This window comes from Leucopleurus acutus (genome assembly GCF_964270905.1).
Source record: "Leucopleurus acutus genome assembly, chromosome: 17".
In the NCBI taxonomy this organism is placed as follows: Eukaryota; Metazoa; Chordata; class Mammalia; order Artiodactyla; family Delphinidae; genus Leucopleurus; species Leucopleurus acutus.
In genome coordinates, this window is record NC_139159.1 from 77,686,503 (window position 1) to 77,710,168 (window position 23,666).

The 23,666-nt window shown below is 44.6% G+C and overlaps 1 protein-coding gene across 1 annotated transcript in view; it reads left to right on the plus strand.

Moving 5' to 3' along the window:
- The first annotated feature begins 820 nt into the window (after positions 1-820).
- The window catches only part of KHDRBS3 (KH RNA binding domain containing, signal transduction associated 3), a 155,571-nt gene continuing 132,725 nt past the window's right edge, over positions 821-23,666 (plus strand). The window contains exon 1 of the mRNA XM_082858988.1: positions 821-993. Within this exon, the coding sequence (XP_082715114.1) occupies positions 906-993 (88 nt within the window). The 5' untranslated portion in view covers positions 821-905. The remainder of the gene's footprint in view (positions 994-23,666) is intronic.

Here is a 23,666-nt window from a genome sequence, read left to right on the forward strand (position 1 = left end):
CGAGATAAGTTAGGGAGCTTAAAGAGCAGGGCGGCTCGCCCCTTTGCCTTTCCCCAGAGCCCGCTGCGCCGAGCGCGGGCGCTGCTCGGCGTCTTCTCTCCCCGCCCGGCCCCTGACCCGACCCGGGGGCCAAGCGCGCAGCCCTCCTCCCGGAATCCCTCGCTGGGTGACCTTGGGCGAGCCGCTTCACCTCTCTGGGCCTCAGTTTCCCGGTCTTTGCGTCTGGCCACGCGGTAGCCGAGCCGTGGGGCTCCCCGCGCCTCCCGCGGGCCGTGGGAGAGCGCGGGGCGAGCGGGAGGCGCCGGGACGCCCCTCCCCGGCCCGTCCGCGCAGCCGGGAGCGGCCCCCCCTGGCGGCGCGCCGCGGCGGGCGGCGGGCGGCGGGACGCGGGCGCAACGCGCAGGCGCGGCGGGCGGGGCCGCGGAAGGCGGGGCGGGGCGCTCGGCGGGGCAGCTCGGAGAACGCGGGGCGGCGCGCGGCGTGCGGGTGGCGGCTGAGCTCGGCGCTGGCGCTGGCGCCGGCTGGCGGGGTTCGCCCGGGACTGCCTCAGGCTCGCAGAGTGTGCCGCCGGCCCGGCAGGAGGGCCCGCCTGACCGCGCCGGCCCGTGGCGGGAGCTCGGGGACCGCGTCCGGGAGGCAGTGGCCGCCAGCGCGGGGCAGTCGGCGGCCACCCCCTGGGGACCGGAGCTGCGCGGCCGCTTCCCGCCTCGCGGCGCCGCCGTCGCCGCCGGCGCCGCCGCCGCCGCCGCCGCCAGGCCGACCGCCCGGCTTGGCTCCGCCGCGCCCCGGCCGCGGCGTCCGGCCCGGGTTCCGCGCCGCTAGGGCGCGGGCGGGGTCGGGGGTTGCGTGGCCGGCGCTGCTCGCCCGCCTCGAGTCCGCGTCCCGGGCCCTGGCGGCCGGCGAGCATGGAGGAGAAGTACCTGCCGGAGCTGATGGCGGAGAAGGACTCCCTGGACCCCTCCTTCACGCACGCCCTGCGGCTGGTGAACCAAGGTAGGGGCGCGCGCCGGCCCGCGGCCGTTGGAGACCCGGGAGCGGCGGGCCAGGGGGCCGGGGACCGGGAGGGTCGGGACCGGCGGGCAAGGCGGGAGCGTGGGGCTGGCTGGCCGTCGCCCTTGGGGCGACTGGAGGGGACCCAGGTCGCAACCTGGGGGCGTTCGGGTAGGGACCTGGGAGCGTACCGGACACCTGGGGAGCGCCGAGGTGTGTGTGCACGTTGGGGAGACTCGGGAAGGAAGGAGGCTGAGGCGTTTGGCTAGGACTTGAAGGAAACCTTTGGGGCCTCGAGGTACCCAAGGGAAACTTATGAGTGGGGGACGGCGAACATCTGGGGGCTTCGTCAGGGCGGGGTTGCATGATCTCATTGGAGGGGGAGAGTGGGGCGGGGGACTCGGGGAACTAGTGCGTTTGGCTTGTCTGGAGGGAAGGAACTGGAGCAAGCTGGAGGGAAATGGAAGGATTTGAGGGGATCGAATGCAGAAGAGGTGAAGGGAGCAGGTGCTTGGATTGTTGGTGAAGTTTGAGGACCTTTGGAGGAGGTTTGGGGTCAGACCTCAAGCACTTTGGAGGAACAGGGCCAGCGGTCCCAGTGGCAGAGACCCGTCTCCTGTCGCATCCCCTCTTTGTCCCTGGTCCAGGCTCTAGCCGCCCTCCCTACGGGTGGGCAGCTCATGCCAAGCCTTGCAGGCTGGCCCTCGAGGGCCATTAGGGGAGAAGAGACCCACACCGGAGCCCGCTTCTTGGCTTGCCTGTCCTCTCTTTGGGAGGCTCTGGCTGGGCCGCCCTCCTTGGGGGCTGGCTGGGGATTCGGAACGCCGGCCGCGGAGCCTCTGCTGCCTGTGCCATCTTAGCACTACTCCGGCCAGCTCAGGGTGTGAGCAGCCCTGGGGAATGCAGGCCACGGGGTGCAGGGGGTACAGGAGGCGTGCGGGCCCAGGACAGTGTTCCCAGGCTTGTTCCTCCTCAGGCTTCCTGAGTAATCTTCTGGGATGGACGGTAAATTAAGCCTGCCTTCCCGGGACCAGCCCTTTATTCCTCCTGGATCTGGAATACGTGTCTCAGAGAAAGCTGGGTTTGGGAGCCGCTGGTCTGCTGTTTCTCTGGGTGATGGCAGAAACATTATCTGGTCGGATCTGTTACCTTTTGCCTGAATCACTCACTGTGCCTTGACAGTCTGTGCTTCCTGACTTAGGCGGGTCTGCTGGTCTTAATGCTGGCCCTGGCTCTTTTATTGTTGGAAGTGAAAGATGAGGCAGACATATTCTGCTTGTGTATAGATATCTATATTTTAAAACAGCGACCTCCGGTATTTGCGTGTTGCAACCAGTTCTTCCGAGTAGGGTGTGCGTGTTGTTGACTGAGGGTGGTGGTGGAGAGACTCACTGTCTCCAGGAATTTCAGCTTGATATTTAATTTGTTGAACGGAGATTGGTTCACAGAGCTTCCCCATTTTATTTTAATTGTAGGCTTATTTTTATTTCTTTAATAACATGGGCTTGTGAAGAAGTGATGGGCATGCATTAAAGTAAGAGAATTTTAAGTTTTATTGCCGTGCTCTTCCGAGCAGCCCTACAGTCAGGTTTGTACTCCTTGCTCTTTGTGATTTACATATATCTTTTGTTGCCTGCTGGGCTGTCATCTCTTTGAAAGATATTTCTTTGTACGTTGTGTGAGATCACTGGCGTTAGAAATATTCTGGATTGTAGAATGAGTGCACTTTTCTTAATAAAGAAGCTGAATCAAAGTTACGTTGTACTCAATTAAGGAAGCAGTTTAACAAAAGTGTAGTAAGTTATTTTATTTTAAAAGTCAGAATTATTTTTCTGTGCCAGGTTGCTGCAGTACATTCATTCTCATACATTCAAAATTCTTTTGGTTTCTGAGTTTGTACCTGTGGTAACTGCCTCCAGTTATTTGAAACAGATCTTGGACAGTGTTGCCATTTAGTGTTTTTTTTAAGACCTTAAACCGGATTACCTTACTTTTCCATCAAAAATGTAGTTCTTGTAAGAAGTACGCTTCTCACACTGAACAGTTATGTGGAGGAAGAAAGAGATACTGCTTAGGTGCTCTTATTATTGTTAATTTAGATTATTTCAGACTAAAATGTTTCCCCCTTAAATCACGGGCTGGTGTCTGGAATGCAGAACCCTGTCATTTAAAGTATTAATTACGCTCTGTTACGTAACTTCAGAATTACAAGTGCATTGCTAAAACAGTGTCTTAAATCTGAATTGGCTGTTAGGAAATTGATTTTAAATCTGATGATCACCTTGTGAGTGGCTGTTGAGAGCATTCTTATTCTTTTTTACCTGTATTTTTGACTGTTTGCATCTAAAGGAGGCACCTGGTTTTTCAGATGTTATTCTGAATCTCGATACTGGAATCCAGATCCGGACACTAACTGGTTCAGTGCTGATGAGTCAGCAGTGCACACCTCTGTTTTATTATGGAGTGACATGTAATAGATAGACATGATGGTTAACACCTCCAAATGCTAACAGTACCTTTGTGTGCATAGTGTTCTAAAGTTTCTGAAGCTCTTTCAGGCACATGCTGTCTACTTGTGTTCTCACACTTGCACGCTGGTGAGGCAGCCTTTGATGTCTCCATTTTTCAGGGGAGGGAGCTGAGGACCTCAGCTATGGGAGCTCGTAGGTAACTGAGATAGGTTAATCTGAACTCAGGTGTTTGGTCTCATAAGGCCCTTGTTCTCCCTACTTACGCCTTCCTCAAAAGATGGCTCTGAAACACTTCACACATGCTAATTTACCTGCAGAAATCGATATAACTAATATGCTTGTTTCCTGTCGACTCCTGTCGGCTTCCTGTTGATTTTGTTAAAAAGTTTGTTTCTGTGCTTGTCTAGTGATCTTCTTTGAAGAAACAAACATTCACGGTAGATTTATCCTACAGGATTTTAGTGCTCAGGTCAAGGGGCATTTTTGAATTAAAGCTCTCTGGAGACCAATATATGATTTCAGTAATCAACACACTATGATAATGAAACAGTTGATAAATGAGGTTTGGTCATTCTTTTAAAAAATTCAGCATTTGTAAACTTCCTAGCTGAATTACTTTTTTTCCTAATAATGCTTAAGTAAGAACTTGAGCTGGGGTTACATCAAGATGTGTGCTTCTCTGCTAACATAGGCTGGCTTTTACACTTTCCAGGCTTGTGTTTCGTAGTGGACATTAGTTCCTGACTTTTATTTCTGTTTTCTCAGGATAACTGATTTTCCTTCCCCCCACCCGTCGAATATCGAATGCTTTTGTTTCTTTGCCAATAGTAATGGGTAATGTTTACTTGATGTTAAACCGAATCAAATAAAATAGACTTTTTTTAATCGCCTCTCTGCCTCCCCCCAAACACCACTGCCTATAGAGTGAGTTGACATTGCAGTTTCTTGCCAAGGAGGTTAATTGGAGATGAAAGTAGCATTGCATGTTTAATATTATATTTGCTAGTAGGGGGTGCGCTGCCTCTTACTAAAAAACATCTTCAGAAATGTCTTACGCTTACAATTTAATCCAGTTCTCTGGTATTGCTTTGGATGTTTTTCAATCCAAGCCAAGTAACCATTAAATAAGATTACATAACCCTGTATTTTTAATTATCTGATATAATATATGGATTGGTGGCTGGTTCACTGCCAAGTTATATTTAGTGGTTGGTTACAATAGGAAGTGGAGCAAAGGATTCCAGATTATGGTGGTCTATTCATGTCGAGATAAATAAGTGTTTTTCGTATTACATAAATGTCTCTAATAATAGGACTCTTAGCATTACTCAGGATATGTGTGAGGGGTAAACATGTATAAAGGAAGGATCATTATTTTGCGTTAAGTGCATCTCTTTGTTCAACAAAACTCAATGGCTTAAGAGTTTCATTTTGGGGGATCCTTTTTGTAAATGTTTTTGATCGCTTGCGTGTTGTCAGGCATTTAAAGTAAGAGAGAAGAATGAGAATGAAAATTACAGAGTTATATTTAGCTGTGGTGCCTTCACGCCACAGTGTGAGATTCTCTGCTTCATCCAGAGAAGGATGTGGTTACTTACGTTTTTCATAGTTTTTCTTAGGGTTATCAGGTTTTGTTTTTTGTAAGAAGATGGATGCATGACTCACATTTTTAGATAAACCATTTCTGAGTTTTTTATGGTGTGTTATGATTCAAAGGGATCCAGTGACTGTCAGTTACTGTGTTTTGGTATCTGGACGTTAGTAGCAGGTTTATTGAGAACCTGCCACGCGGGGCATTTGTGCTGGTCCTGAAGGTGGAGAGGGAAAAAGAGTCTCAGCTCTTGAGGAACGTCGGCTCTCTCTGCATTAGATTGAGAGTGAGTTTTAAGTTTATAGATGCCCTCTCCTTTCCTAAGGAATGTCTTATTAGCCTTCAGCTATTCTTTTGAAATATTTAGTGACAGGCAGTTTAGATTTAACTCTCAGTCTAGGAACATTTTCGAGGTGCTTCTCTGTGCCTGGTTAGGTCTATAGTCTCAATACTGGGAACGGCCCAGAAATGTAGAGGCTATTAGCCTAATATTTCACTCGTAGAAACCAAGACTCCAACAATAAAGTTGAGTCACCCAGAGTGACATACTTATAAAATGTCCAAGTGGAGGTTCAAGCTTTGTTCTTCTCCAAGCCCATTGTTCTTTACCGTATCACACTGAGCCTTGGACGTTTAAAGGGTCAAGCTCTGATGGTACAGTTAGTAATGACAGAAGGGGGATTCATACCCTGGCCTCTTAGGCGCAGTTTGTTCTTTTCTCCCTAGCCTGTGCCGGAATTGAAAGATGGGTCATGTAGCATCTGTTGTTATACTTTATCCTTCCGATTTCTGCTGTAGGTATCTCCTCTGACCACTTACCTCCCCCCAAATGGGTTAGAGTGCCTATTTTCTGGTCCCGAAGCAGCCGCTGCCTAAGTCTCTGATGGGGTCACAGTCATCACACTGTACTGATTGGATCTCTTTGTCTTCCCTGCGAGAGTGTGGGGTGCTTGGGAGGCAGGGCTTGGTCTTACACGTCTTTGTGTCTTCAGCACCTCATATAATTCTTGGTACGTATCCCTGGCAAACTCTAGTCTTCGTTTCAGTGTTGTGTTTTAATTCTCATAACGGTAGAAGAGTTAGAAAGTATATTTGGAGTTTGGCAGTCATTAAAGGCTTGACTCTTTGCCACTTCAGAGCCCCTGAGTCGGGGGTAGGAGGAGGTCACCAGCAGCTCTGCAGATGGAAATGAAGGGAAGTTCTAAGTGAAATGCAGCATTAAACAAGCAGAAGAACATCCCGGGCTCTGTGCCCCTGGTGGAACAGTAGGGGTCCTTCTCAGGAGGTAATGAGAAGATGTTATCAGATCTGCTTTGAATCAGATGCTTATTTACTTTTATTCTTTCTTGAGGAACTTGTTAGCCAGTGCACTGTAATACAATTAGCTCTCCTTCCCTAAACTCCTAATGAGATTTCTTATGGCAGGATTGAACCAGAAATTTGGAGGCCCTCCTCACTGGCTGAATAAGCCTTCTTACCTGAAGGAGTTAATCTTCAATCTCAGATGCCAGATAGACACCCAAAGCCCAAGGAGCAATTGGGGTCACAGATGCAATGCCAGCAGCAACTTGGACGTCACAAGACCCTTTGGTTGTTGTCATGGCTCCCCCTGAGTGGAGATGGAATGGTTTTCATGTTTCATCAGAAAATAGAAGTAGCATGTTCCTTAGCTTTGGAATAATGATTATAATAAAGGCTGCCAAATCAGGGGCCTCTGTGCCAGGTGCTTCCTGTGCATCGTCTCTCATCCCCACGAGGTCTTGCAAGGTAGGTGGTTTTATCCCCTGCCCACTTCCTTTATTTTTTCCAGTGAGGCATCTGAGGCTCAAAAGGGTAAAGTAACTTGCCCAGTCTAGGTATGCAGCTTTAAGTAGTCAGGCTGAACTTTTAAATCAAGTCTGCGGTGTTTTGATAGGATACTTTAAGAGGCAGAGGGGTGGAACCCAACATTGTTGTTTGTTTTTAAATAAGAGTTTCATTGTAGTAGAAGCCAGTTTGGAATTTCCATTTGTGATGATGAATTTTTAAAAGAGGTTCCTGAAAATGTGTTTTACCAAAAAAGGCAAGCTCTTTTTTTTTCTGTGTTCTCCGGCAGTACTTTTCAGTGTTCAGTAAGCATTCAAGGTAAGCATTTTTAATTATGTATATTTCAGTAGTCAAGGAGGAAATGGAAAACTTCCTGTATTGAAATTAATCAAGTGTCTCTTGATAAAGTTCAGTGTCTCTTGAGGGAATCTCTCAGGGACACAGGGCTCTTTGTGTTGGTATTTTAATACTCTATCACAGACACAATTGGTATGATATCAGGGATTTATAGTCAGTTTATGGTATGTTTAAAAATTCTCCATCTTCTAAAAATAGGTCCATAAAAGGAAAAAAGAAGTGCTAGAACATACAAGAACATATTCCTGCAGATAATGGTTTTGGCCTTCTGAAGGGGAGTGGTGTTTGAATATACTTGATTGCAATTGTTAATAATCATAGTTACTGTTAATCAAGAACCTTTTCTGGATTAGATGCTTTATGTACATTATTTCATTTAATTCTTCTAACAGTTGTCTTAAAAGAGTAAATCATTTTACCTTATTTTATAGGTGAGAAAACTGAGGGCAGGAAGGTTAAATAATTTGCTTAAGGTCAGACAGCTAACAAGTGGTAAGCCGGGATTCAGATCTGTATCTGCCCACCTCCAGGGCGCTGTACCGCAAGCTTACCTGCGAGCTCCAGGCAGAGGTGGGAACTTTCTTCGTGGCTGGGTTTTCATGTTGACTCCCCTGGGAAGATCTCTGTCATGCAGCTCTTAAAATGCACTGCCCGGCATCGGACTGGTCATCCGTGAGCAGAGCCGACTGCACAGAGGGGCAGACAGTGGTGCGACCACGTGGGGTACGAGCTGTGTGACCATGGGCAGCGCGGAATGTCTGGTGGATGCGTTTCGATGGGGAGCGGCGTTACTTCACAGGGAAGAGCTTCTAAAAGGGCCGTGGGATTATGGGAGGCGACAACTTTCTAGTCTGTAACCCTGTGCCAGTTACTTAACTTCTCGGAGCCTCAGCTTCTCATTTGTAAAGTTGGAGACCTTATACCTGCCTTGTGGGGTGGTTGTGTTAGGCGTGAGGTAAGTACAGTGTCTGACATGCAATGAGTGCTAGACAGACATTACCTGCTCATTTCACAGAACTGCCTGAGACAGGTGTGTGCGTACTGGCGGCACTTTGCAGAGTAAAGTATATAATAAGAACTTAATACATAAATTATCCAGTTTCATTCCTCAGGTTAATTTTATGTTTTAGAATGATTTTAGTTTTCCAATCCTGGAGATACTGAAGGGGAAACTCATTCTTTAGGAAGCCTCTTTCATTAATATCATGTACAAAATTAGCAGCAGCTCTGACTGATTTTTATTATGCTATTCACGACGCAGCACCTGAAGCTTCCATTAACAAATGAGGTTTCCATAAACAGATTTATGACTGCACATCTTAAAACATGTCTGGGCACTCAGCAGCCTCTCTCCACAAGCACAAGGTATCTTACTCTGAATTGGTGAGCTTTAAATTTCCATAATTTTTTACATTTCCATAATTTTTCACCCATCAGCCCCTGCTGCTATTTTAAGGACTTTAAAAGGTGTTCCTGGCATATTATTGATGTTCTTCCTTGGTATGATAAAAGAGCGTGAGTGTGTGAGAGCACCCTTTTTGATCTCTGTGTTTGATATGAATCTTACACTTGGGGTCACTGTTGGTTCAAGCTCCCATGGAGAAATTGTAATGGAGAGGAGGAGGGAGAAGGGACAGTTTGCATCCTCGTCATTTTTCCTTACTCTCCCCGCTCTACTTCAGTTACTTATGCCACTTGTGCTCTATTCTTCTTCCACTAGATGGCGCTCCACATAGCCAGGTCACCCTCTTCCTCCACACAGGTAGCTTCTCCTGAATCAGTGTTAGTCTTGATCCATCAACAAGCTTGCATGGCTTTTGAAATTCACGTACTGATATTAACCTTTCATATTTCTGACATTTTAAGAGGCATACTCTGTAGCCAGCGCTTGCGAACCATTATGGCCTCTTTCTGTTTTGTGCCTAAGTTGTGCCTGGCACTGCTGCAGGTTCTTTTCCACACGATACCTCCTTTAATCCTGGGGCCTCAGGAAGTCGTGCGGTGGTTCTCATTCTACAGCTAAAGAAATGGAGGTGAGGGAGATGCATAGCTTGTTCAAGGTCATGCAGCTATCTTACGTTATAGGGTTTACTTACATTATAAGGTTTACTGTGCCCTAAAGAAAAAATATTTCAGAAGCTTTGAATTGAAATTGTTTTTAAGGAAAGTATTAGGGTCGTCTGATTTATGGCTACCGGCCATTGTAATCTGTTTATTTTGTTGGGGAAAATTACAGTCCTGACAGTTATTTGCATTGGAGTATAAAAGTCAAATTCTTTGATTTGTGTAAAGAAGCAAGCAATAGTAACAAAAGCTTTGTCAGCTGGTGTGGAAATTGCTGCTTCCTCTTGCCTTCCCTTGTCTACTGACTTGAGTGGGCCAAGGGACTTGATCAGTACCAGGAACAAAACCATGGGGAAATTTGGACAAGGCCATGATTCTACTTTTAGTAATTTTAGCAGAGCTGAACACTGGATTGAGTCCATAGGAATTCAGAAATTTATACTGAGGTTGCCTTCACTCCATTCATTTATTTAATATTTGTTGAATATCTGCACTGCTATATTGAACCGTTTGTTCTGGGCCAGTTACTTCTCTGAGCCTGTGTTCCCCTCCGCACATGTCATTAGGGTGAAATGACAGTGATTATGTATTTGTTTAATTTTACTAAAATTTTTTAAATTAGAATATGTTCTTACATCCAATATATGTTATTTTTTTCTATCTGAATTTCATACATCAACTCTTGGTCGCCTACCAGTGCAGTGGACTATCTGCCAGTAATTTTCTGAGGGCTGGCTTTCTCCTGCCACCTTTTGCCACCCTTGTCCCTTGCTCTCTGGTTGGGTGTGCTCAGCGAACACAAATGCTTAGAAAAATCCCTCTCACCTTTTGTTTGCTTCCTATGTGCAAGCCACAGCTAACTAAAGACTCAGGCGAGAGTGGCTAAGGACATAATTTTAAATCAGACAGACCTGAGTTCACATCTGAGCTCTGCCACTTCTCCTTCTCTGGGCTGTGACTTTGGATACATGGACCCCTCTCAGCCTCAGTTTCTGTGATGGAGAAATGGCGATAAAAAATTAATAAATCCCCTTTGAAGTTTTTTGAGGTTTAAATGAGATACGTGTTAAGAGCTGTTTAGTGTCGTGCCTGACGTTTAGTAAGAACAGGGCGAGTAGCTGCTGTTCCCGCCATCATCCTCCCCGTCCTCATTTTTTATCAAGGAATTTGTAATCCAACGGGGGAGATAAAACATGTGCGGGAACAATTTTAAGAGTGTATTAAGCGCTGTGATAAAAGAAGGCCGCCTCTCTCACTCAGGGCCAAGATAGGCTTTATGGAGGAGGCTTTTTCAGAGAGGACTAGCTGGATGCAGACATCGTTGCAAAGGCCGGGCGAAGGACTTGGGCAGGGATGGATAAACTGTCTGACTCCTCCAGGTTATTCATTTCCGTCTCCCATGTTTCCATAACTTCTTCATATTCCTACGTGCCATGGCATGTTGTAGGTATTGATCTGTCTTCTCCTTTCCTCTCCCCTTCCCGTTATTTTTTTTTTTCCTGGCATTAAAATTTTTATATCGAAACAACTTTAAACTTACAGAAGAGTTAAAAGAGTAGTGCTAAGAAGCCCTGTATACTCACTTGTCTGGATTCACCAATTGTTTACATTTTCCCACATTGGCTTTGCCATTCTCTCTGTGTTTGTGTATTTTCATGACTCATTTGAGAGTAAGGTGTGTGTTATCTCCCCTTCACCCCTAAATACTTGAGTACCTTGGTGTGTATTTCCTGAGACTAAGGGCTGTCTCTTACATAACTGCAGTTGCAGATAACAGTGATGACAGAAGTTAGTCATCGTTTCGGTACTTTTATTATCTAACCTGCAGTCCATGTGCTACTCTTGCTGGTTGTTCCCATTTTGTCTTTTATAGCAGCGGTCCCCAACCTTTTTGGTACCAGGGACTGGTTTCGTGAAGACAAGTTTTCCACAGACCTGGGGTGCGGGGGATGGTTTTGGGATGATTCAACCACGTTACATTTACTGTGCACTTTACTTCTATTATTATTACATTGTAATATATAATGAAATAATTATACAGCTCACCATAATGCAGAATCAGTGAGAGCCCTGAGCTTGTTTTCCTGCAACTAGATGGTCCCATTTGGGGGTGATGGGAGACAGTGACACCCGAAGTGTGTTGCTTATGTCCAGTCTACTCTGTAAGATGCAGCTTAACTGTCACTTGCCATTCACTGATATGAGTCTGCAAGCACCTGATTTATTATGGTCTCTGTGCAGTCAAACGTCTCTGCTCATGATCGTCTGTATTTGCAGCCACTCGGCTCCACCTCAGAGCATCAGGCATTAGATAGATTCTCATAAGGAGCGAGCAGCCTAGATCCCTCACATGCGCAGTTCACAGTAGGGTCTCTCTCCTATGAGAGTCTAATGCTGCTGCTGACCTGACAGGAGGCGGAGCTCAGGCGATAATGTAAGTGATGGGGAGCGGCTGTAAATACAGATGGAGCTTCACTCTTCACCAGCCCGCCCGCCGCTCACCTCCTGCTGTGCAGCCTGGTTCCTAACAGGCTATGGACCGCTACTGGTCCCTGTCCCGGGGTTGGGGACCTCTCTTTTATAGGACCCAGTTCAAGATCACACATTGCTTTTAGTTGTCAAGCCTTTTAGCTTCTTAATTTGGAACAGCTCCTCCGCCTTCTGTTGCCTTTTGTGGCATGCACGTTTGAATATTGCACAGGCCAGGACTTTGTGGAATATCTCTCAATTTGGGTTGTCTGATGTTTCCTTAAATTTAGCTTTATGTTGTGCACTCTTTAGGCAGGAGTTCCACTGAGGTGATGGTGTGTCCTCCTCAGTACATCGTATCAGGAGGCACACAGGGTCGGTGTCACTTTATCCCGTTATTGAGGACGTGAAGCTTGATCACTGGCATAGGCGGTGCCAGTTTTCTGCACTGTAAAGTTACCATTTTCCTTTTGTAATTAATTAGTACTTTTGTGGGGAGATGCTTTGAGACTATGTAAATGCTCCTTATTAAACTCTCCCTCACAAATTTTAGTATCCATTAATGTTTCTTATCTGAATTATTACCATGATGGTTGTAAAATTGTAATTTTCTAACTGAGATATTCCATCTACATTTATTGGTTGACATTCTGCTGAAAGGGAACATTTTCATTTTTTTCTTTCCTTCTTTCTTTACCTCTCTCCTTCCCTCCGTCAGCTGTCGGTCTGCATTCAGGGATTCTTCTTTAATTCAATTGGTTGTAGTCCTTTACTGTCACTATATAAGTTGATGCTTAATTCGTTCCACATTTGGCCATTGGGAGCCCTTTACCCTGACTCCTGGGTCCTATTGACAGGATCGATCCATACATTTTTTGAGTTTTTTTTTTTTTTACACTTTCTAACAGCATTTTGTTCCAGGCTCATCTTGTACTTGCTCTGCCCCAGCTCTGGAATTGGCCATTTCTTCCAAGGTTCCCTGGTTTCTCTTAGTGTGGAATGGTGTTTAAAAGCCACAATCTGGGCTGTTGGCGTGTCGTGGCTTCTAGGCCTTTCACCAGACAGAGCCAGAAAACGGATATGTTTCTGTAGGTGTGTCACCATTGTCTTCATGTTAAACTCTAAGCCTAGGGCTAGCAACCTTTTTCTGTAAAATGCTCAATAGTAAATATTTTGTGGGCTCTCTGTTCTAGTCAACCCTGCTGTTGTAGCAGAAAAGCAGCCGAACACAATATGTAAGTGAGCGAGTGTGGTAGTGTTCTGACAACACTTTGTAGAAACAGGCAGTGTGCTGGCTCTGGCCCTGGGCTGTAACCTGCTGCCCTTCCCCGCTCTCAGCTACTAGAGAGTAGGGACCGGGCCTTATCTCCACTTAACCAGTGCTGTCCACATACCCGCACAAAGCTCTTTGATGAACGCATTCATGACTGTTAGCTCTTTGTATCACAGACTATTTATTTCTCTTACAGATCTTTTGGATGTCGATCTCTCGTGACTTGCCAATTTGTTGAGGTCCTTATTTGCAAGATGAGAGTCTTTAAAACATAATATGCACAATATACAAAGTAGTACTGAGAAAAAATAATTTTGTAGAACTCCTGAGGGTGTTTTTCTTGTCATGGTAAAAAAGTTACCTTTTTCTTGATGAAAGCATGTCAAGGCAGAGCCTTCACACGCAGGCGTTAGCACAGGCCCTGCTCTGCTCTGACGTCACGGTCACCCCTGTAGTCTCAGCTGCAAGGCAGAACTCCAGCACCAGTCAGGTGGGCGAAAAATCTTGAAATTATACTCCTTTGATTGTCTCAGAGCTGATTTATTTCTTTGCAGTTTTCTTTATTTCATTTATTGCTTGAATTTATTCCAAAAGAGACTTCATTACAGCAGTGACAAATGGGTTTTATGAGAGAGTGAGCCCTTTCTCAGGAAGACTGTGTCGTTAGGAAAGACCACCTGACTGTGGTCAAGGTAGTGTGGACACTGGGAAGGAAACCACACGCGTCACGGCAGAGAGCAGTGGTGCTGGCATAAAGGTGCAGATTAAATCAGGTTAAGTGTCTGATGACTAAGTCAATCAGACTTTTAGTTCCGTCAGTTGTAAGCTTGCTGGTGAGCAGTTTCTCTGTTTGTCACCAAACCATCTCATTGTTTATCAGAAGCAGCACAAAGTTTTGCTCCATCCTTTCTCTAGAATCCAAAAAAGTGGTTTTAAAGTTCTGTGTCTCAGAGCAGTTCACGGTTCTGCAGGGAGTCCTGGTCTGGTGAGAAAGGGGAAGGCGAGCACATCTCCTTCCCCCTGGGCTTTTGTCTTCCAGGTCCTGAGGTGCCTCATACGATTTTGATTTGCTTAATGAATTTTACTTTTTGTTGTTGTTTTAAGTGTGAAAAGTGCTGTCGAGGAAGTTGTACCTCAGTGACGGACTCTCGGCCAGAGCCCGGGCTCTGTCCACTCTGTGGCTCACGGCCCCTCCCTTAGTGCGCTGAGGCCATCAGTGCGGAGCAGCTGCGGAGCCGGGGCTGCACGTCCTGTGGTATGTGGCCTGCGGTGGCGCAGGGGGCAAGGGGGCAGAAACATCCAGGTCATGTAGCTTAACACAGTAGTTGGTTATTTTCTGTATTGTACTTTCTTCTAAAGTTTCCTTTTCACCCCCGTTAGGGCTGTGCTCCTTACCTGCTAGACGGGTGCACTCCTCTTGGTAACGGTAAGCTCTCTGGGCTTCGGTTTCTTCATGTATAAAGTGAGCACGAGAGAATCTGTGTGCCGCGCCTGGCAGGTTGCAGGTCCTCACGGTCAGTCCGCTCTGCTCCGGGGCCCTTGGCCAGCAGAGTGCTGCACCTTGTGCCTGTCCCCGTGGAGCCCAGCGTGGGAGGCGGGGACACGGCGCGGAGCCGACCCCTGGACAGTGTGTGCATTCCTGGCTGCCGGTCTTTGTGGTACCGGGCCCCACGTTCCTTTCCACAAAGGGTGCACGACAGAAAGTAGCGCTGTCGGCTTTGGGAGTCAGCATCCTGGCAGGAATAGCACAGTCTGCTCATCGCACTGCAGACTCTCAGACTCTCGGAAACCACTGCCCAGCTTCCAGGGAAAACCCTTACGAGGAGGCGCGTAGGGTGTGTATTTCTCCGCAGTTGTCCCCGCTGGACCCTGGAGGGTGTTCAGTTCTTTTTCATCAAGGATCGAGTTCTTAGGCTGGGCTCGGTGCTGGGACACAGGGCCGGTAATCCTTCATTCCTGCTTAAAGAGTTTTCAGCCCAGTGGGGAAGCAGCCAAATTAGAAGACATTTACATTGTGAGGTGGGGACCGCTGTACCAAGACGGTCACGCAGGGCTCTGCGGAAGCCCAGGAGCCCCGCATCGTCCCCGGGGTGGGGGCGGGGTCCTGACGTGGTGGTGGTGGAGGAGGGGGCCGGGCTGCCAGACCGAGGCCACGCTGCGGAGCACAGGCCTGGCTGCCTGGTGTGTGGTCCCTGTGCCCGTCCCCTTCCCCCTTATCCCCCTCCGTGTTCATTCCCAGTGCCCAGTACAGCCCCTCCTCTTTGCAGCCGTGGTTGTGTTTGTCACACTCTAGATTACAGTGATTTGTTGGGAGTTACTTTTCCCACAAGAGTCCCAGTTCCTTACAGACAGGAGACCTGCCTTCTTAGCTTCAATTCCTTCTCTAGTGCCGAGCGCAGTGCCTGGGAGATGGTTGGTGCCCAGGAGATGTCTGTAGAACGAAGGGTCAGCTGGTCTCAGTTTCTTCTTCTGTGCATTAGGGCAATGAATTCATCATCTCAGGACGCTTTGGTGAAGGGAAACCGAGAAAGGCTGCTCTCCTTTTGCTTGAGTTTCTGGCTGCTGGTTTTCAGGGGAGATCCTCCATTTCTCAGGCAGGTGTGCCAGGCGTGTACATCCCGGTGGTGTGGGACTCAGTCAGACCTGTGGCGAGTCTCCCTGGGCTGCTTAAGAGTTTCTGGATCTGGGCACATGCTTTCACCTCTCTAAACACCAGTGCTTTAGTTTGTTAAGACAGGCATGAAACTACCTATGACCCAGACTTCCTGTGAGGTTTCAGTGACAAACACTGAGACTGTGTGTAACCAGACTCAAGGCTTCTGAGCCAGCAGCATCAGACTGGGTGTATCTGTTCACACTGCCTTCTCTGTGGTTCTCTCTCTCCTACTTTTCTCATCCATTTGTAAGGTCCTTTGTGATTATATTGGGCTCGCCTGGATAATCCAGGATGATCCCATTTTAAGGTCGGCTGATCAGGAAACTTGGTTTTCTCTGCAACCACTAATTCTCCTCTGCCTGCAACTTAACATTCTCTGGTTTTGGCAGTCAGGATGTGGGCATCTTTGGGGAGCTACTGTTGTGTCAAGCACAGAGGGACTGGGGAGGCAGGAAAAACTGATGTTCATCAAGTACCGAGTGTATCTTCATCCTGGTTTCAGGGATTTTCATATATTAGGACATTATCTCAAACTATACAGCAGAGGTTTTAGAGATGTTAAAATAACTTGTTCGTGTCATGTAATTATCAATAATAATGAGGTATTTTGTTGAGTTCTTGCTAAGTGTCATACACTGTCAGGAGATTTACAGAGCATATTTTTCTCAATTCTCAGTACAGCCTTCTGGGATGAATGACATAAATTCTACTTTATAGGCGAGAAAACAGGCTTTCGTGGAACTATGATTGGCTCAGTGTCACATGGCAAGCTTGTAACTGAATGCTTTGGACTTTGTCAGTCTGACTCCCAAGTCCATACTCTTTCTGTTAAGTTACGATGGGTTAAGATAAAAGGGCCTTATGGAGCTGATTTCTCTTGCATCCCACCTCATATTGAAGTTTTTGTCTGGATAACATTCAGAGTACCTCTTAGGGTATTTGTCAAAGATTATTTGGTGTCACATATCTCACGATGACCAGGTAGTTAATTGACTGACTTGACAACTTCTCTTTCCTTTCCTCTACGCTCCAACTTTTTATCCCTTTGTTAGACCATAACAGCCTTTTGTAAGTATTTATTGAGCTCCTCCTCGGTTACCATTCTTCCCATCGATTTTCCATATTGTTTCATACATTATTTTATTTAATCTTTGCAGCAGCCTTCTACAGATAACTATTAATACTCCTATTTTATAGATAATGAAACAGCCTGACAAAGATTAAAACCAAGCTCTGTTTTGACTCAAAAGCCTGTGCTATAAAAAGGTGTATCTTATTTACAGTTTTTTGCTTCAGTCCTACATATTCAACATGATCACTTGAAATAATTTCATAAAATATGAGGAAAATATAGATAGAAAAAACTAAAAATGACTGATGTAGTAGTAATTAAATAGGTAAAGAATGCCCGAAGAGCACAAGTTTATATATCAAAAGTAGGGCTAAAAAGTGCTTGGTTTATATTGACCCTGATGAGCTCAGTGACATGGAATAAACTAGGACTTGATTCAGCTGTGTGTTTCAATTAATGTTTGTGGTAGGCCGAAGAGTGGCCCCCAAATATGTCTATATCCTCAGCTTTAGAACTGGTGAATGCTACCTTATATGGCAAAAGAGACTTTATAGATATGATTAAGTTAAAGATCTTGAGATGGAGAAAGTGTCCCTGATGATCTGGGTGGGCCCAGTATAACCACGCGGGTCCTTAGAAGAGGCATGTGGAGGAAGAGTCAGAGTCGGACAGCAGACAGTGTGACAGTGGAAACAGATTGGAGTGATGTGGCCACAAGCCAGAGAATGCTAGCAGCCTCCAGAAGATGGGAAGGACAAGGAAAAGGATTCTCCCTTGGAGTCTCTAGAAGAAATGCTGCCTTTATGTGCCCATTTTAGACTTCTGACTTGCAGGACTATAGGGCAGGGGCCCCCAACCCCCAGGCCGCGGACCTGCAGCGGTCCGCGGCCTGTTAGGAACTGGGCCACACAGCAGGAGGTGGGCAGCAAGCAAGCAAGCGAGGCTTCATCTGCCGCTCTCCGTCGCTCTCATTACCGCCTGAACCATCCCCCCTTCCCCCTGCCACTGGTCCGTAGAAAAATTGTCTTCCACGAAACTGGTCCCTGGTGCCAAAAAGGTTGGGAACCGCTGCTGTAAGGTAATAATACGTTTATGTTGTTGTTTTAAGCCACTAAGCTTGTAGTAATTTGTTACAGTGGCAATAGGAAACTAATACAGTGTACTTAAATAATTATGAACCGCTTAACAAAGTAATAGTTGGGGACTTCAGTACCCTTGTTTAAATAATGGAGGCAACAACTAGGTAGAAAATTGGTAAGGAAATAGAAGATGTGAACAACACTGTAAGTTGACTAGACTTAAGGAACATTTATAGAACATGCAGAAACTACATTTTTCTCAGGTCCACGTGGAACGTTCTCCAGGACAAACCATATGCTGGTCCATAAAACAAACCTCAGTACATTTTAAAGGATTAAAATCATGTAAAGGATGTTCTCTGACCACAGTGAAATGAGATTGGAAATCAATAACAGAGAGAGACTTGGGGAGTTCACAGATATGTGGAAATTAACAGACTCCTAAGTAACCAATGAGCCAAATAAGAAATCACAAGGGAAATTAGAAAATATTTTGAGCTGAAGGAAAATAAAGACACAACATTTCAAAACTTACGGAATGCAGCTAAAGCAGTACTTGGAGACAAACATATAAACACTTATATTAAAAATGAAGACAAATCTCAAATCAGTTACCTAACCTTCGATCTTAAGACACTGGGAAAAGAAGAGCAAATTAAATCTAAAAGAGGCAGAATGAAGGAAGTAATACAGATTAGAATGGAAATTAATGAAAAAGAGAATAGAAAAACAGTAGAGAAAATCAACAAACCGAAAATTGGTTCTTAGAAATGGTCTTGAGGACACAGGGAGGGGGAAGGGTAAGCTGGGACAAAGTGAGAGAGTGGCATGGACATATATACACTACCAAATGTAAAATAGCTAGCTAGTGGAAAGCAGCTGCGTAGCACAGGGAGATCAGCTCAGTGCTTTGTGACCACCTAGAGAGGTGGGATAGGGAGGGTGGGAGGGCGACGCAAGAGGGAGGGGATATGGGGATATATGTATATGTATAGCTGATTCACTTTGTTATACAGCAGAAGCTAGCACAACAGTGTAAAGCAATTATACTCCAGTAAAGATGTTAAAAAAAAAAATTGGTTCTTTGAAAAGATCAACGGAATTGCCAAAATTTTAGCTACATTGACTAAAAGAAAAGAGAGAAGACTCATGACAAAAATCAGGGATGAAAAAGGTACATAACTGCTGACTTTACAGAAATGAAAATGTAAGGGAATACTGTGAACAATTGTATACTCATGAATTAGATGACTTAGGTGAAATGGGCAGATTCCTAAAAAGATACAGACTACTGAAAGCGACTCAAGAAATAGAAAATCTGAATATAATGGTAAAGAGATTGAATTGGTAAAATAAATAAATAAATAACCAAACTACTCAGTAAGAAAAGCTCAGGTCCAGATGGCTTCACTTGTGAATCCTATCAAACATTTAAAAAACTAATTAGTACTAATTCTTGACAAACTCTTCCAAAAATTAGAAGAGGACGGAATATTTACCAGTTCATTGTATGAGACCAGTATTACCCTGATTCCAAAAATCAGACAAAGACATCACAAGAAAACTACAGACCAGTATCTCTTATGAATATAGACACAGAAATCCTCAGTGAAATACTAGCAAACCAAATCCAGTTAGCATATAAGAAGGATACACCTTGATCACATAGGATTTATCCCAGGAATGCAAGGTTGGTTTAGCATCTGAAAATCAATTAATTTCATATCTGTGCTAATAGAATAAAGGACAGAAACCACATAATCATCTCAGCAGTAACAGTAAAAACATTTCATGGATTCTAACACCCTTTGGTGAGAAAAATGCTCAACAAACTAGGAATAGAAGAGAACTTCCCAAAACCCGATAAAGTGCGATCTGTGAAAAACCCACAGGAGACATCATACTTAATTTTAAAAGACTTTTGCCCTAAATCAGGAATAAGCAAAAATGTCAGCTTTCGCCCCTTCTACTCATCATTGTTCTGGAGGGTTTGGGCAAGAAAATGGAGTAAAACATCCATATGGGAAGGAAGAATTACAGTTAACTATTCATAGATGACATGATCTCATATATAGAAAAGCATATATGCTTTTATATGCATATTTTAGTGGATTTATTAATATGCATATTAGTGGATTTTAGGAATCCACTAAAAATCTGTTAAAACTAACAAATGAGTTCCTCTCTCCCTTCCCTTTTGTATTTAAAATTGAATATTTCTTCTGATAATACGTATAGTACATACTTTACTGGACTATAAGTTTCACGAGGCCAAGATTCATACCTGTTTTGTAGACCATTGTGTACCTAGCACCTGCGCACATGCCTTGTCCATAGAAAGTGTTCTTTACATACTTGATAAGTGAATGCTTGGAAAAAATAGAAAGTATAAAAAATAAAAAACAGTTGTACTCACCATAAACCAACCATTTGGAGATAGTCATTGTTAATATTTTAGACAGTTGACTTCTCCATAGAAAATTTCATAATTTCATTTTTTTAGCTTAATTTTTTTTTTTTTAGTGCTGGATCTTTATTTTTATTTATTTTTAACATCTTTATTGGAGTATAATTGCTTTACAATGGTGTGTTAGTTTCTGCTTTATAACAAAGTGAATCAGTTATACATATACATATGTTCCCATATCTCTTCCCTCGTGCGTCTCCTTCCCTCCCACCCTCCCTATCCCACCCCTTTAGGTGGTCACAAAGCACCGAGCTGATCTCCCTGTGCTATGCGGCTGCTTCCCACTAGCTATCTATTTTACCTTTGGTAGTGTATATGTGTCCATGCCACTCTCTCACTTTGTCACAGCTTACCCTTCCCCCTCCCCATATCCTCAAGTCCATTCTCTAGTAGGTCTGTGTCTTTATTCCCGTCTTACCCCTAGGTTCTTCATGACCTTTTTTTTTTTTCCTTAGATTCCATATATACGTGTTAGCATACAGTATTTGTTTTTCTCTTTCTGACTTACTTCACTCTGTATGACAGACTCTAGGTCCATCCACCTCACTACAGATAGCTCAATTTCATTTCTTTTTATGGCTGAGTAATATTCCATTGTATATATGTGCCACATCTTCTTTATCCATTCATCCGATGATGGACACTTAGGTTGCTTCTGTGTCCTGGCTATTGTAAATAGAGCTGCAGTGAACATTTTGGTACATGACTCTTTTTGAATTATGGTTTTCTCAGGGTATATGCCCAGTAGTGGGATTGCTGGGTCGTATGGTAGTTCTATTTGTAGTTTTTTAAGGAACCTCCATACTGTTCTCCATAGTGGCTGTATCAATTTACATTCCCACCAACAGTGCAAGAGTGTTCCCTTTTCTCCACACCCTCTCCAGCATTTATTGTTTGTAGATTTTTTGATGATGGCCATTCTGACTGGTTTGAGATGATATCTCATTGTAGTTTTGATTTGCATTTCTCTAATGATTAATGAAGTTGAGCATTCTTTCATGTGTTTGTTGGCAGTCTGTATATCTTCTTTGGAGAAATGCCTATTTAGGTCTTCTGCCCATTTTTGTATTGGGTTGTTTGTTTTTTTATTATTGAGCTGCATGAGCTGCTTGTAAATCTTGGAGATTAATCCTTTGTCAGTTGCTTCATTTGCAAATATTTTCTCCCATTTAGCTTAATGTTTTGTCGTTATCATTTTCTTAGATCATCAGAATGTTGGAAATACTGTTTTTCATGGCTTAGTAGTACTCCATGGTATGTATGTCATCCTGTACTTAGCTGATTCCTCACTAATGAGCATTTCCAACTCTTTGAATTATTGGTAATTCTGATTCGTCTCTTCTGTGTCCTTACATTCTGTACATTGCTGCCCTTACCTAGATCTCTGCAAGAGCCTGAATTTGTTCCTTACCACTAGTGTTCTTCTCTCTTTCAAGATATGCGTTTTAAAAAGAAGCAGTACAAAATGCAAATCTTTTTAAACATGCAAATCCAATAAAGTCATTCCTTTATTTAAAGTTTTCACTAGTATATCATATCCTCAAGGTAACTTGTATCCTCAAGATCTTTCTCAGGATGGTGTTCACTCCTACTTACCTCTCCAGTCTCGTATCTGTCAGTCCCCTCTTTGATCCTGAGGTTACAGTGATGCTGGATTTCTTGTCTGATTCATGAAATCCAGTTGTTCTTTTCTGTAAGGTCTTTTGTGTGCTCTTCCCTTCTGTTTTGTGTAACACAAATGCCCTCCTCCCCCCTTATGTGCTTATTAATCCATTTATGTTCTTAGGGATTCAACTCAGGTGTCACCACCCAGAAGGAACCAATTTGCTACCCACTCCCAATTTTGGATTGGGTACCCCCTTCTGTTCTCATCTTTTAGAGCGCTCTGCGTAACTCTGTCATAGCCTTTATCACCCTGGATTGTCATCTCCTTATGTCTCCCCTTAATAGGGTAAGCTCCTTGAAGGCAGGGGCTGTATCCACTGTGCCTGGAACACAACAGGGACTCGGTGAATGCTGCAGGGAACCTCTTTGCACATCAGTCTGCACTGGCCATTCAGATAATTTCTTTAGGATAGCCTCCCACAAGTTTAATAACTAGGTCAGAGTTCATCAGTATTGACAACCCTTGTTGTCAAATTGATTTATAGGTGAGATGTACCAGTTAAACTTTCTGCCAGTAGTGTTTGTGAATGTACTTAAATGGGACCTTCTGAATCCTATTTTGAGGTAAGATATGTTGGATAGTTTGTGTTGTTTCTGCCTAGGCATGGTTGTTTAGGGAGATACTAAGTAGAAACTGTTATTTGGCAGGCTCTCAGCCTGTCACCTTTTATGAGTAATTGGTAATGGGGGCATAATGTACTAAACTGGAAAGCTGGGTATTTGGTTTTCCATTTCCCATTCTGCTGTATGGTTGCCTTTCAGATGTAATTTGTTGCTCCTTGATATTGTAGACAGGCAGAGAGCTTTCTTTGACACTCAGTGCAATGATCAAAACAGTAATGGGCACACTGCCAGGATTAATGCTTTTTCAGAATTTGGAGAAACTCTTGGAGAAGCACTTTTGTCTTATCTCCCTATGGTTTTTCAGAGTTACAAAAAAGTGTTATGGTATCATTGAGTATTATATTAATATATAGGTTCAGAACTGCTGGTTGGGCTGATGAACTTATAGTGGCTAAAAGTTGTCCATAGGGCAGAGAGAAAAATAATTAGCAATGATGTATATAGCATTTAGATTTGCATCTGATAAAATCCACAATAGAATTACAAAGCATTTCACAGTGCTGCTTTGGGAAATAGGAAATGGTTAGGTCTATAAGGGTTAATACTAGAGAAAAGGGGTGGTGGAACCGAGCTCTTGGTTACCAGACCAGTTTGTGGAAGAATATTCTCTATCAGTTATATGTCCATTGTCCGTATACCTCCACAGTCCCAAATGTAACCGGTGCCGTCTTTTTTCTCCTTCACTATTTCTTTCTCTAAGTTTTTGATCGGGTGTTTGTGTGTTGGGATGGGTGGGAAGTGGCTGTAGGGCCTGGGAAAAGCTTGCTATGTGAGATTCCGATTTCACTGTTTGAATAAGTAGTCTGATGTACAGCAGATGGGCTCTGTGCCAGCTATTAGCCACGAGGATGTGGGCAGGTATATTCCCTGCAGCACTGCCCTCCTCTGTGAAAGGGGTAAACACCACCCAGCCAGCCGAGTTGTCACAAGATGTGTGTGAAGATCAGGGAGGGAAAGGAACTATTCGTGAGGGGTCTAACCAGTGCCTGGCACATAGCAGGTGCCCAGCCAGCGTTTAGTTTATTCCCTTCTTTCTCATGAGGCTTTTCCCATCAGAACATCCAGAAAAGAACCCAGTGCAT